Consider the following 15,608-nt stretch of genomic DNA (forward strand, 5'->3'; position numbering starts at 1 on the left):
TCCTCAGAAAATCAGAGGACATGGTCGTGTCCTAAGAATATTCTTTGCAATGAGGAAGGAATATTGGCAAAGCCAATAGCCTTCCTTGGAAATTGCTTTAGAATTCATTGCCTTTATGAACATAATTACCACGTGTTCTTGTTCTTACTCAAATTTCTGATAGGCAAGTTATTGAGTGACCTGACTTGTTCCAATGGGGTGCAGCCCATGAGGCATGCTAGGCAAGGGGACCAACCTGGAATGAAAAGGTGCCCAGTAGTAGCACATGGTAGCAATGAATAGCTGGTATTCGTAAACAAGGTAGCAGGTTGCAAAGAAGTAAGTGATCACAGTGGTCAGGATTAACAGCACCTGGGACAGAGCCAAGATAGTGGCGATATTGCTCCTATAAGGGGCTAAGTTCACCTGAGCTGTTATATCCTGGCACAGGCTTCTTGCCGGCCCAGGCCTTGCTGGGAATGGAAAGGAACTCATAGAGCTTATGCTCTGGCAAAGAGCATTACATGTATTTATTTGTTTTTATTTTCTTCTAACTCGGCACACTTGCACATGTAGAGCAAAGCAAAAGTTAACATTGTGCACATTCTTCATAACGTTTATGGTATTTAAGTACAGCATTCATCAGTTGCACTTTTGGCCCCTTGGGAAACTTCAGATGCATCTTTTGGCAGTTCAGGTGGTTGTTTACAGGGATCTCAAGGAGTTCTGAATCAGAAAGCAGTGTTGCCTACCTGAGTAGATCTTCATGAGTCTTCCCCTTCCTGGGGATTCACATGACAGAATGCTCCTCCACAAACAATTTTCGTGTAGACAGAAAATTAGCATGCCAGCGAGAAGGCTAGGCTTCAGTTCTATACCCTGACATCCTAGTTTTCTGTCTACAAGAAATTTTGTGTGTGTGTGTGTGTGTGAGAGAGAGAGAAAGAGAGAGAGAGAGAGAGAGAGCGCCCAGTGGCTGTTTGAAGCAGGCACGGGTTTCGCCGCACAGTGAGAACTAAGCCATTTTCTGTATTGCTCCCAAGGATCAATTTCTGCTTCAGGGGCAATTAAGGAAAGTCATTTCCAAATTAGGTTTATATGCCGAGGGAGGGGTGTCTGGCGGTCCCCCAAATATGGATAGTGTCAGACTGCAATTCAGGATTTAAAAAATGCAGAAAGAGGAATGTGTTGTCCCAAGATAGAATATTTGGGAGCAGTACTTGGACAGTGAAGATATTCTTCCTCTGCCTATCAGATTGCTTGGACCACTTTACTTCCACCATGAGAATACTAATTTTAAAAATTAATGTTTGAAAAAATGTGAGGAACATGATGTAGAGCTTGGTTGGAAGGAATTATTTCCCATTCCATGTTGGTTGGGCTTATTTATGTATTTAATTGTATAAATAACATGAAATATTAATTCTGCATTTATGTGTTCAAAGCATTCTGCTTTTTCCATCAGAAATTGTGTTTTCTGCTCCCCCGTTTTTAACCTCTCGGATGTTTACGCTGAGTTATGTCTCAGTTGAATACTTATGACCCATATTTTACATTTGTTTCTAATTTTCCTCCATCTGGATTTATCCTAACAATGACAGGTATAAAAATCCACGATGCAATATAAGCTATTTACTTAATAATAACAAACCATGCAAATTCAATTGGGATTTCTTGAGGTTCTCCACTTGTATTTTAAGGCGCCCTAGGAGATTATTGTGTTGGTCTTTAAAAAAATAATTAAGGCATTTTATGAGTTTGGACAACAATTTATATATAACAGGCATGTCCAACAGGTCGATCATGATCCACCGGTCGATTGGGGTGGTGTCTTAGGTCCATTAGCTTTGTGTTCCAACTTTGGGCAATCCCCCCCCCCCAATAGATCACAGCTGGTCTTTTTATACTGTGAGTAGATCACAGCCTCTTGGGAGTTGGATGTACCTGATACATAAAAATTGTGTAATGCTACTCAGAAGAGCTAGAATCAGAATTGTTGAATTCCAGCATTGTGAGTTCTGAATAACTTTAGACTGCAGAGGAGGACTTATGTGACTGAATGCATGTAATGGAGAAGCTAGCCTTTCACCACGGTGTGCTTATTTTCTATGTACTGTACAAGATTTTTATTGTATGAAGGAACACAAAATCAAGTGAGCCCAATCACCTGCAGTCTGCAGTGGTGCCACTCAGACACAGGTTTGTCAATTTCGGTTCTTTTAGTTTCTTATTTTCCCAATCTTTAATTCAGCTCTCCCAATTTGCAGCAATTCACTTTTAAAAAAAGCAACTCGTGAAATTTTGTCTGGATTTCTCCTAATGAATTTTTATGTGCACTTTTGACCAAAGTACATATTTCTGCAAGCAGTTTTCCAAATATAAACACATTTTAATGTTGTTTTCACTATCATCTTCCTTTTCAATGCACACTTTCCACTAATACATGCATTTTTGTACGCATTGGTTGGGTGGAGAACTGTATCACAGAATTCGGATGTGGATTTTTAATAAAGGTTGTGTTTTGGTTTGCATATTGTTGCAGAAAGTTCAAATTTGATAGATTTGACTTTAAATGCATATCGAATTTCTTGTATAGCCTTACCCTGAATATCAACCTTTGTAGTTTTGCGGTGCGTACCTAGCAGCCCAGTTAGAAAAACTGCCATATTATTATTCTCCTTTCTCCCGGTCAACAAAATTATGGGCAAGAATTGGGCAGCATCCTCCAAACCAGGGCACCACAAAGTTGGAAGCCATCCTTGCCGGTACTTATTGCCCTGTAGGTTTTCTTCTGTAGCAGCCATCCATTTATTAGACTGAGAAGCAGAAGTGATGACATGTCACTAGGGTGACTCAAGCAGAAGAAAGAAATATTGGAACTCTTACAAAGGCATCTGTTCTCATGAGTTTGATTTCAGATTTGACAGAGAGATGAATTCTGACAAAGCCACAAATGGGAATGATTACTTAGAAATGGAAGTTAGATACTGAATCTCAAAGGGTTACTTTCCCATAAATCTGTGCTCTCTTGCTGAAGTTTTTAGTGGTAAAGGGTGACAAGAAGTGAATATGCTTAGGACTTAGCAAACTTAATTCAGGAGTCAGACACATTTTATGATACATTCCCACATGGCTTTAGTTACTTTTCTTTCGTTCAGGCAAGAATGCATCGATGTTCTCATTTTCACCCCTATTTGCAGATGCCACTTTAGTTTTAAGAATATGTTAGTATGCATTGGAAACATTATTTATTTAGAAAAGTGTGTCATATGTTTACAATGCTAAACAAGTGTAGCCGTGACAGACAATCAATTACAATACAAAGTAGAAAACAAGGAAATCGTATTTATTTAGAAAGATAGAAGAGAAGGAGCCAGAAAGGGGGCAAAATAATAAGAAAGAAAAGAGGAAAAAAGAGGGAGAGGGAAAATTGTGTGTGTGTGTGTGTGTGTACATTCTCTGCATCATGTTGGGTTTGGAGTGGGATGTAATTGGAAATAATGTTTATATAGCAGAACCTTGTTTTTTGAGTGTCTCAGAAGCCGAATGATTCAGAATCCAAATGCCAAAAACCCGGAAGTGAATGCTTCCATTTTTGAACACACCTTGGAAGTTGAACGGCTTCCAAGGCACGTTTCTCTATTTTCTCCATTGAAATTGCTGACCGCCCATTGCGTCTTGGTTTGATGAACATTTTGGAAGTTGAACACTCTTCCAGAACGGATTACGTTTGACAACTGAGATTCCACTGTAATATTAATTCCAATAATCATGTTAGGGTTGTAGCCAACAGAATAACCTGGTTATAGAATGGAAATTCCCCCCATATCTCTTCACATGCCCCACCCCCATCTGCTCTGGAGATTTCAGGGAACCTCTAGAACAGACTTGGGCAGCCCAGAGGAAAGGAGAGGTGGGGAAACTTCCATAGCAGAAGCCCTTGACAAAAAGGATGACTTCACTGAATACAACCTTTGATATCTCTCCACAATCAAATCAAATAAAACATACAACGGTACATTGTCTTGAAATCTTCAGTTCCAATGGTTTATAAATAGCCTCTGCCATTCTATGAACCTATAGTAAAATGATAAATGATAAAATAGTACTATTTTACTAAGATGCATAGTAAAAGTATTTAAAGAGATTGTTAACCTCCTTTGGCTCTCCACCAGGTGCTTATGGTTTAAAATAGCTGATTGAGGACTATCATTTTAATTATGCAACATTACACTGTTCCTAGCCATTTCTTGAACCATATTGGTAGTGGCACCTGACCTGTGGAACGCCCTCCCATCAGATGTCAAGGCAATAAGCAACTATCTTACTTTTAAAAGACATCTGAAGGCAGCCCTGTTTATGCTGTATTGTGTTTTTAATATTTGGTTGGGAGCTGCTCAGAGTGGCTGGAGAAAGCCAACCAGATGGGCAGGGTATAAATAAAATTATTATTATTATTATTATTATTATTATTATTATTATTATTATTATTTTCTTGTATAGCTTCACTTCAGTCTGACTTGTACAGGAGAACTTCCCAGTGAATGTTAGTTAGTACTGATGAGGGTGTTGTTTGGATTTTCTAATTCAAGCATAAAGGCACTATTTAGTAAGCAAAGCCATCAGATCAGCAATGGTTCACCTTCAGCTGCCCAGCTTTTGTGGCCACTGAGTCACTTCTGGGCAGCCTAAGGGACATTATGGGGTCAGTTCACACATGCATGTTCATCACTTGTGACTTAGCATAGAATGGACTTCTCAGTCGAACATGCGAACTCCATGTCTCCATGGGAAAATATTATGTTTTGAATTGACTCTGAGTAATATGAAAACTCTAGTGACAAACATATATGTAAGAACTGCACCTTAGAACTGCAAGACTGCAATCCCAAGCAAATGTAATATGTGTAATTTTCACTGAACTAATAGGACCTCCTGTAGTTTGCAGGCCCCTGTGGATATGTTTAGATAAGTAGATGGGTTGTGCATCTTTCACTTAGTTTGTGAATTAGGTCAGGATTGTCTGAAACAAAATGTGTAGAGATAAATTCGTTTCTAAACTTGAGGACAAATAAGATGCTGTGGAGAACTGACAAACTTTCACTGTACTTTGTTTGGAAGCAGCACACCTCTAGAGCAGTAATTTAAGTCTTAGCATCTCTGTGATGTTGAGCTCTTGCTGCGCGCTTGTTTAGGCTTCCATCTTTTTCCTGTCACTGCAGGTGTTCCTTAGCTCTGTTACTACAGCTTTATGCATTAACAACATAAACAACCCGGGCCAAATGCCCTCTGGTTAGAGACTGAGTATCATTTCCCCAATTTATAAGAAAGCGAATAGGAATGATCCACAAAACGATTCGCCAATTAGACATCTCCCCAAAGCTACAGTATATGCATGGCATCTCCTTCAAAAATGATCAGACACGTTACAAAGTAACGACGTTATTCTGAGGAGGACACAGAATCATTGATCAATGTTTTACAACCTTACGTTATGATCTCTTGAGGGTGGGGAGAGAAATGCAAAGGATGCGTGCACAAAACATAATCCACAGTATGGGGAAAATCATGGCTGGCACATGCACAGACCATGCATCAATGCCTTACACTCTACTGTAGGAGCAAGTATTGTGCTTATGTGTGCACAGGCTTACACGTGCAGCATTAATGCGCATGCCCAAATGATGGGTAGAATTCAACATTGCACTATTATAAATGTTCCACCTGTGCAAGCATACCAGCTTGCCAGACAGAATAACCCACCTTTCCCTTTGTGCAGTTCTGGGGGTTTTGACCCCCACCCACTGAGCCAAATTTGTGCAATTTTCCTCCTCCATGTGTCCATACTTGGAAAAGGAGGTGGGGTAAAGTTGCATGGCATGGACAGTTCCTAAGAACAGGCAAGTTATGCATGTGGACTCCATGTCAAATGTTCTGCTCTTTGTGTGCGGGTGTGGATGGAAGTGGAGGAAAGCGTGAACTGGATGCTGCCTCAGACTTTGAACTGGCCATTCAGTTGTTATTGTTTCCCAAAACTTCTGGGTCTTTCTTAATTGCTCTGCCCTGCAATTTTGCACGGCAGCCAAGTGCTAAATGGTACTCCCCCTGGGAACAAGTAATCACATTGCTGTGAAGTCCTTTTGGTGTCAGTACGAGCATCACCTACCAGGTGTTGCCTCAAATTTCTTAGAAGGGCAGGTGGCTAAAATATGTTTCTCAGCACCACTGTATTAAGAAGCCAATTAACAGTGACTCATGGCCGCTCCAATTTCCTGTTGATGATTTCTTCACAGTCAACAAAACCTCGCCAAACAACCGAGACTGTGTTTTTAAAAGAAAAGGCTAACCTTTAGAAAGACCTGGAGTTGATACGTTCACTCGTGCTGCTGAAGCTGGGGAGAGCAAAGGACAAATCTTTTCTTTAAAAAGACTCTCAAAGTTGGTAGAAAAAATCCTTATACTTTTGTATTTTGCAATGCAGCCTGTTTCACATAGTAATGATACAGATGGAATGAGACATCTTTTCAATGCACTCTCACCACATTGTTGTTCCTGGGGTTCTACCCTTGTGGGACAGCCCCAGCCAATCAGTTCTCTGTATGGTTATGGCCGCGGGTGATTTAACCGCAGCACAGCCAGCCAGCACCCTGCTTTAATTCCATGGTGTGTGTGTGACAGCTGAATGTGCGTCTGAGTTGACATTCTGTCCCTGGCGTTTGGTCTGTGAGAGCCCATTCACATGTGCAAAGATTCTTCCCTTGAAGCAGCCCATAGCATAGAGTTCTGCCATGCTTCAAGGATACGTTCTTTCTTCCATGATCTCCTGTATGCACCGCTGTGGCTGCTGCCAGAGCTGCCCTTGTAAAAAGAACAGGGAAGAGGAAGGAAAGATTTGCATGGGGCGGGGAGAACACCCTACAAGTTGAGCATAAACACAGAATGGGAGAAGAACCTTCTGGCATAAGAGCAGAAGGAGAGTCTTTCAACCTCTTTTGTTGACCACCAGCATTACGCTTTCCATTTTTAAGTTGCTTGGGAAGATGATAATCAGGCATAGCCCAGGTCTGTAAAGCTGCTTTCCAGCTGCTTGGAGGGGGTGGTGCAAGGCATCTGGGCATTGGCAATGCTAGCCAAGCCCTGGCTCCATGACCCACCTAAACAGAGGGAATTATTTTCCTGGGCAGCTAGCAGAACCCCTCTTTGCTGGTCATGGGGCTGCCACATGCCCTGGCCTCCACAGGAGACACACAGTTCCTCTCTGCATCTCCATTCCTTTTCGGTCACCATCAAACGAGGGCAATGGCCACTGGATTACTGATCCCACACTGAAGAGCTGCCCAACCCAGCTTCAGGTCCCCCACTAAGTGCCCCCCTCCAGAACCCACCGCTCTCAGCCGACTCTCAACTGCTCCCCCCCCCAACATTCAAACTCCCTTTTCAAGCCTCTGCTAATCTTCTCCCTCCACCAGAATTCCACTCTCTCTCTCTCCCCCCCCCCTCCATCCCTGCTTGACTTTCCCTTAGGAATGCTAATAGCATTACCTCAATTACCCTATAACACACAATATTTCTCATAGATTTGTTGGAGGACCCCACTAAACCCTAGAAATTAATAGGTGGTAGGAATTTGGGATTATTTGCCATAGAACTGAAAATGGAACTGGTTCTTTATTCTTCCTCATTTCTTGCTTTCTTCAGTTTCTGTTTCAGCATGTTTCTGTTTCAGCTAAGTTTTCCTTCTCCATGTAGCTGCCTATTGCTCTGCCCTTTCTTCTCCTTCTGTCCTCCTTTTCCCATTGTGTAGGCAAGAAATGCTACAACACTGCTGCCGCTGCCACAGATGGCACTTGCACCACCATGTTGGGGATCAGGCAGTTGGAGTACATTACATCTATACTGTACCAGTTGCACTGGTTGCAGGTGTAATTCTGGCCCCAGTGATAATGATAAATCACCTGCACCCCCATCAAACCTGCCCAGGTGCCCACCAACAAACACAATTAGGCTGGTGGGCACACAGAACAGGGCTTCTGTAGAAGTGGCCTGGCAGTGATAGAATGCCATTCTGCCTGAAGTTAGGTAAGCTCCGAGCCTCAGCATCCCTCAAGGGCAGGCGTGAGTGAAATAGTGGACCTTCTCTGGATACTGAGGCTAGATCTAGTTATTCTCTCCAGGTTAAAGCAGGAGCCGGACCTGACAGGCAGTGGCTTGCTTAAGACTACTTACTGAGTTCATAGCTAGGGTGAGATTTAAACTCGGAATGATAAGCTGGGCTTGGGCCAAGGCTTTGTTCTGACCCCTTCCTTTTCGAAGAGTGTTTTGGCCTTCCTTTTTGAAGAATACAACCAAATGTTTCTCGCAGAACTGAATTCTTTACAACCTGAATTTTCTGGAACTATATTTACAACCCCTGACATTTAATTCTGAGTTGGTTCTCCGCAGAGTCCCCCTCTGCACTTGAAAAACAGTATTTTTAAAAATGGAAGGGAGCACAAAGAAGTTAGCCTTCGTGGCATGCGTTCAGTTATTAATCACTGTGACAGCCACATTTTCTTTCAGACTGAACGCTACTCGCAAATACCAAGGCATGATATTAGCTTGTGCGAAAGAAGACCAGATATTGAATAAAGGACTCTCTTTTTCTTATTTCTTAAAATATTGGATTGATGGGACCCTGGCAATCAATACTATTCTTTTTCTCATTAAAGGCTCTTGCAAGTATTTTGCTCCAGAGCCTCAAAGAGCACATTTCAGCATGAAGAAATCTGTCAGTTTCTAGTAATGGTACATTAACAAGTTAAGTAAAAATTATGGATGAAATGTTTAAGCCTGATTATGGAGTGCCATTGGTTTTAATGAGATTTGATAGGAGGTTCAGAGACTCAAAACCACACAGGCCTCATCTTTTCCTTAGTTTAAGACAATGCAATCTCTGTCCTGCACCTTCTACTGCTCCCATAGCAATTCTGAATGTTGTCTATTCCAAGTGTTGTGAGCTCCTATTGGATAGTGCTTGTGACATCAAAGTCCAATGAGGATATTTCCCTTGTCACGCTGCAATGGCCTCTTTGTACATAGAACTCTGCCCCCTCTCCTCCTCTGCATCTCCCTTAAATCTGTTCTGATTCCTCAACCCTCCGGAGAAGATTTGGGGGTACACAGAGTGCACATGGTGGGGGGGGCAGGGAAGAGATGTCACACGCAGGTGTCAGGAGCAGGTCAGCAATAACTCACACAGGATTAGTGAAGTTAACTCTTTAATCAAAGAAACACGACAGCTCATAAAGCCAGGCCTAGTGAGTTCAACAATGCTTCCCGGTAGATCTTGCCCCTATGAGGCAGTTGTGAGGACTGAAAGTACCCACCTTTTCCTTAAGTTTCCTCCTCCCCCAGGTTCTTCCCAAGCAATCTGAAACTTTGTTGCCTTGCCTGTCTTTTCTCTGCCCTCCTCATACCTCTTCTGGAAGACCAGGAGGGAGGGAAGCTGGTTGCAGCAGGAGGGGGAGACCCCCTGGCTTCTTCAGCAGCCTGACTCATCTCTGCCTCTTGCCCCTTCCTCCTCTCCAGTCACTGATTCTGGACTGCTGTCTGTCACAGACTCTTCCTGCTCATTAAGCCCTGTTACCTCTTCAGCTTCCAACGCCTCTTCTTCCCAGTTTGCTCCCTCTTCTCCCTCTGACCACTCATAGTCATCCTGCCACCCATCCCTTGGCTCTGAACCTTCTTCTCTCGGGGGTTCCCCAGCTGGTACCTCATAGCAGTGCTCTGCATCCAGCCAGTCCATGACAGGAGAGTAGGACAATTCCATTGCTCAAGCATAAATCCTTGTGCTGACAGGATGTGCTAGTTGGATACCATCTTAAGAGTCCAAGCTTCTGGCTGGAGAGCAGAAACTGAGTGTGAAGATGAACAAGAGTTCTACCCCAAAATCAACTTAATTCACCTTTAGTTTGTCCTGTAGTTATGGGAATGACTTTCGGGTGCTGTTCAGCATTTTTTGAACTAGTTCAGTGAACTTCATTCACTCCACTCAGCTTCACTCCACTGCTTCTTAGTGATGTGATTTTAAGCACTGCTGCTATCTGGAAAGAGATTGTTTTCATATGTTTATTATTATGAGATTCATAGTTGATTTTTGACCTGGTTTATAATGGTTTTATGTTATGAACTGCTTTGAAAAGCTGCTGGTTTGGCTCTGGAATATGTTATAAAAATATCTGAATAAATAAATAATATTACATACATTAAAATTGACATCCATACACAAACCAGCTCTAAATGTAGGAACATGCAAGTGTATAAAAAAACGTATCCTCAGTGTGTGTTTTAGTGGCACATTGATGAATTGAAATTTGCAAAATAAGACTCCACACTAAAAGAGGTCCCTATTACCTCCATTCATTTATGGAATCTTGCAAGTGTTTTTCCTACCTTTGGAACATGGCGGCATTCTGCATGTCTGGCCTTACAGGGAGGTAAATATTCCATTCATCACTACTTTTGCAGGATCAGGATGTTCATACCATTAATTACTAGAAAGAAACAAGTTTCCTTCACAAATAATGGATATTGATGCCTACATTGGCTTAAGGTATTATTGGTTCTAATGGTCCCAGTTGGAAACTTTTAGCAGGGCTGGCAAAGATTTCTGCTTATCCTCCTGAATGGCTCCCTACTCAAGATGCGTTATGGAAAAATGCCACAGACTCTTTCTGCCTGAGAATTTGATTTCACTTAAAACAAATAATCTTCCTCTGCAAACAGACTTCTCACCACACAACTTAGCCCTGAATCACAAAATCGCTCATAATCTTAGGTGATGACAGTGCAATTTTGACATATGGATGGAGACACTGCCTGATTCAGGAATAGGATCCTGGGAAGAGGTTATAGTGAGAAGAAGTTCAAGAGTTTTTAGATTCCTGCTGCATTTGCACTTTAGAATAAACATATGTCTGGACAAGGAGAGAGCCATGGGGACATTGGAGGAATCTGTGAAAATGGACTATCAAGCAAATTTCCTTCCTCCACCTATTCAACACCTATTGGACTCTAGCCAGGAAAGCTGCTCTTCTTAGTTCTCTACAGTTAACTTTTTAAATGCATGCACACTTTATACATAGATAGATACATAAATTGTTTTGCAATGTGCATTATTTGCGTAGTCGTGGGGGGTATACACCTTCTTCTTTATTTGTTGCTAAAGTGTTGTTTGTTGCCAAAGGCAACCTATGTGCTTCCTAACTTTGTCTTAAAATGCCCACCCTGGTGGTGTTGTTTGTCCCCCCACAAAAAAAAACTCCCTGACATTTGAATACCATCTCTTTCAGAGTTTGGAGCTCCCTCCCCAGGTCTCATGAGGAAGCGTTTAACGGTCTAGGGAAGAGACAGCAGCCAGGGTAGAACTGGTGCAGTGCAGGCATTATATGAATTGTGAATATTCCTGACTTAGCCTTAAGAAGAGCCCGGCTGGATCAGACTAAAGTTCCATAGTCCACCACACTTGTTTCCTAAACCAGGGAATCAGATGCCCACAGAATGCCACAAGCAGGACATAACTGCAATAGCCTCTCACTGTTGCGCCCCAGCAGCTGGTAGGCCATCTTGGAACAAGCATGTAGCCATCATAACTTGTAGCCTGACTAATATGCAGTAGCCATGTTCAGCAGCTCTTCTGAAGAAGTTTGCAGGGAGCAGTGCCGGGCTGAGTTTATGTTTAGTAATGGCTACTGCCAGAGACGTAGGGTGGCGCTGTGGGTATCAGAACCTAGGACTTGCCAATCAGAAGGCTGGCGGTTCGAATCCCCGTGATGGGGTGGCTCCCGTTGCTCGGTCCCTGCTCCTGCCAACCTAGCAGTTTGAAAACATGTCAAAGTGCAAGTAGATAAATAGGTACCGCTCTGGTGGGAAGGTAAACAGCGTTTTCGTGCGCTACTCTGGTTCGCCACATGACCCGGAAGCTGTATGCCGGCTCCCTCGGCCAATAAAGTGAGATGAGCACCACAACCCCAGAGTCAGACACGACTGGACCTAATGGTCAGGGGTCCCTTCACCATTACCTTTTACTGCCAGAGACATGCTATCATTTTCATCAAGCCCACACCCAGTCGGTTTCTCTCCGTTCCTCATTCCCCCTTTCATTCCTCTGTCAGTTCTGCTTCCCTTCTCGATCCTGATCCTCCACTTTACCCATTCCAACTGTGCTGGTCGCGAGGGTTAACCGTGCGGCGAGGTCTGAGTCCTGTTCCTGCCTGTACCATGTCCTACTCTTCTACCAGTATGGTATGGAGTGGTATGGAGGCTGTCCATCAAAGCTGAAGCGGGGTCCAAGGCAGGGAGTCAGGTGAGGTCAGGAACTCTGGCAGAAGAGTAGGACACGGTGCAGGCAGGAACAGGCTACCAACAATGTTGCTCCCACAACCTGGGACTGGGGCTGGCTGGCTTTTATCTGCCCTGAGGCATAGGGCAGCCCCGGTCCACAGGTGACCTGCCTCTCCTGGCCTGGAGGCGAGCACTCCTCCTGCAGGAACTTAGTTCCCTCTGCCTCTCTGTCCTGAGCCTCTGCAGCTCAGGAGAGGCAGAAGTGTTACCGGACCCAGAGGCAACCTCAGCTTCCCCTGACGGGGCTGAGAGTGGAGCACCTGCAGGCAATGGGTCCGGAGTTCCATCACCTCCGGAGCCAGAGCAGACTCAACTGGTGCCTGCACCTGAGGATTCAGCACAGGTGAGGACCCTTCAGGCTCAATCCCCAGCTCTGGCTCAGCTGGTTCTGGAGGCGGGGACTCCTGTGCAGGCTGGGATTCCTCAGGTTCAGCTTCCGAGTCCAAATCCCAGGCCAACACACCAACTCTGGGCTGAAAGCTGAAGTGGGTCAGCATTAGTGCTGTGCTGAAACTTGCCCTCCCAATTCCTTGTAAGTTTTATTCTGTGTTGTACAGAGATTTGAGATTTTTTTCTTTAAAATATAAAGCAATATATAAATGAAAGAATAAGAATAAGAGGACTTCTGTGTATGGGACAGATCAGTCGGTACAGCATGAGACTCTTAATCTCAGGGTAGTGGGTTCAAGTCCCACGTTGGGCAAAAGATTTCTGCATTGCAGGGCGTTGGACTGGAAGACTCTTGTGGCCCCTTCCAACTCTACAATTCCTCAAGTCTATGATTCTTCTCTCTCACTCTCAGGGTGCTTTAGAATTTATTCATAATTCTGGTGGGTGCAAGTTTTAACTTAACTTATCATTGTGAGGTGGCTGAGGCAGGTCTGTGTGGTTTTCATGTCATGAATGTCTCTCCAGTACACTGCACCCCCTCCCAACTCTCCACACCTTCTTGCTTTGAAAAGGCCCCATAGGAAGAGTTAGATCATGATGCCTTCCCATGCCAGACAGCACAGTGAGTATTTATAGAATGAAATGAAGGCACAATCACAAAACATCTTGACCTACCTCAAAAGGAAGGCAAGCGTAAGAAAAATCCTGCTCTCTGTCTTGAGGATTTCATTGTGATTTTCTCTTCCCTCTGATAATTTATGAATGCTGTTTCTTCTCTCAGTAATTGATGGGGGATGGTTGGGGGAAAATGTGGGAGCATCAGAGAGCCATGTCTCAGGCACAGAAAACTGACGGTCTGATCTAGAAGACTTCCCTGCCTTTGTTCAAGTTACATTCCTCTCTGCCAGCTTCTGCCTGTGGCAAAATGTATGTGTTCAAGCTGCCCTTTGCCACCACTTTAGCGAGTTAGCTTGCCTCTTTGAGTACAAGGTGAAAAATAAACCATATTAGCTTACTGAAAATAATCACTGCTTCCCTGATTTTTTTGTTTGTATTTTCATTATGTTTTTCTGATTTGCAGGCGGGGAAGATTATCCTAATGTACCGTCAGCAACCACTGAGCATTTTAAAGAGATTTCTCATCTGGGCTGTTTTGCTGGTGAGTCGTTGAAGCCTGATGTTTTAAAGATAATAGCATTAGCGGTGCTGCCAGGCCCTTGTTATTTTTAATTACAGTAGTTGCTCACAAAATGCAGATAATCTAACAAGAAGGGAAATGGTCCAGGGCCCCAAAGTATTGCAGCATGCCATCTTGTTATCTCCAACTGCTCTTCAAAACATCTACTTCTGCTATAAGGTATCTAAACTGGAAGTAATCTGGTATAACCCTTGTTCAGATCTTCCCTCTTTCTTGGTGGGGTCGGGGCGGTCCATCCTGTTTTGCCACCCGAGGCAAAATGGGTAGGTGCCTCATACCTCATGCCTCACGCCAAAGCCTTGCTTACTGGGTTCACACAACTTCAACTTCTGGCAAGGTCTTGCAAGACGCTTGTTACATCTCTCCAGAAACCAGAAGCCCCAGGTGCTTCTCCTTGCTTCTCTGGCAGGGGCAGTGGTGTGCAAGCGGACAGGATTTTTTAAAAAATCCCCTCAAAATTCAAAGTTCAGTTCCCATTTCCCCCCACATCATTGGAGATTGAATAGTTACCATTAGCCTATTTATCATCATTCTGCTAGCTGGCTTTAATGGAATCAATATTAATTACTGAATATCAAGCATAGTCCGAAAAGAAGACACAGGGCTGTTAATGTCCCTGTAGCTTCCAGTGAGTGAAGAGGGCTTATTGACATGATGTTAGCCATTTCTAGGACCACCCCTGTTCACCACCTTAAAAATGATTTCAAGATTTAATGATTTCATAATTTCATGATTTCATTATTCCATGATTTAATTCACGATTTCATGAATTTATGATTTGGTTCATTATTTTTCACGAATTCATGATTTCATGATTTAATTCATGAATTCAGGATTTAATTCAGGATTTCATGAATTCATGATTTGATTCAGGATTTCATGATTTCAAGAAAAGATGCCTTGATTCAGCAAAGAGCCACATTCAGCAGAGGAACCCTGGAAACAAGTGGGTGGGTTGCCTGGATTCCCACCAGCCTCTGTAGCTGTGCACATGGAACCCTGTCAGAAAACTGGTTTGTGTTTCCTTTTGGGAATGAGGCACAGTGGAGACTGTGGTGTCTTTATGATATAGGGTTTATTTACATATCCAGGCAACCCCCAGTGTGTGTGGGTGTTGTATTCTGGGTCAACACATGCGATTGCAAAGTTCACGGAAGACTGCTACACTACATTTTGCCCCTTTTCCGGCCATAGTCGGATTGCCATGATGTGCGCATGTACGGTCACATGTCAGTTGGACACATGATGGAGGGGTTCACAGCATTAACGCCCCCAAAGGGTCTTATCCCATAGTCACAGCCTTGGATTCAAACAGACCTCCAATATTGTTCTCTGACCCTTTCTCCAGCTTGCTGCTTTTTTCCTCACACACACTTTCAGCTCTGAACTCACTATCCATGGGTTGAGGGAGGGGGCCCTACCCATTTGCTGTCTGGCACAGAGCTCCCTCTCCTTTGCTTTCACAGTGCCCCATCACCTTTCTTTTATTCTCTTAATGGCCCATTATTAATGTGATCTCTTAATGTGATCACCTGAACATAGGAAGCTAGCGGTCCATCCTGGATATAGGAAGCTAGCGGTCCATCCTGGGATCTGGTTTGATTAGCTTTTAACATTTGCTGGGTTCAGAAATTATGTGTCTTGCACCCAGTTTAACCTA

The 15,608-nt window shown here is 43.5% G+C and overlaps 1 protein-coding gene and 1 long non-coding RNA gene across 5 annotated transcripts in view; one reads left to right on the plus strand and one right to left on the minus strand.

The window, feature by feature from the left end:
- The window catches only part of LOC310706525 (heparan-alpha-glucosaminide N-acetyltransferase-like), a 167,584-nt gene that overhangs the window by 133,343 nt on the left and 18,633 nt on the right, over positions 1 to 15,608 (plus strand). For all 4 annotated transcript variants that reach the window (XM_083502652.1, XM_083502654.1, XM_083502655.1 and 1 more), the window contains one exon: positions 13,832 to 13,909. In XM_083502652.1, coding sequence (XP_083358778.1) covers positions 13,832 to 13,909 — 78 coding nt within the window. The remainder of the gene's footprint in view (positions 1 to 13,831; positions 13,910 to 15,608) is intronic.
- LOC310706640 overlaps positions 9,224 to 15,608 on the minus strand; it is a 33,410-nt gene continuing 27,025 nt past the window's right edge. The window contains exon 5 of the long non-coding RNA XR_014525986.1: positions 9,224 to 10,061. This is a non-coding gene — a long non-coding RNA (uncharacterized lncRNA). The remainder of the gene's footprint in view (positions 10,062 to 15,608) is intronic.

Source organism: Podarcis liolepis, assembly GCF_965112155.1.
Source record: "Podarcis liolepis genome assembly, chromosome: 5".
In the NCBI taxonomy this organism is placed as follows: Eukaryota; Metazoa; Chordata; class Lepidosauria; order Squamata; family Lacertidae; genus Podarcis; species Podarcis liolepis.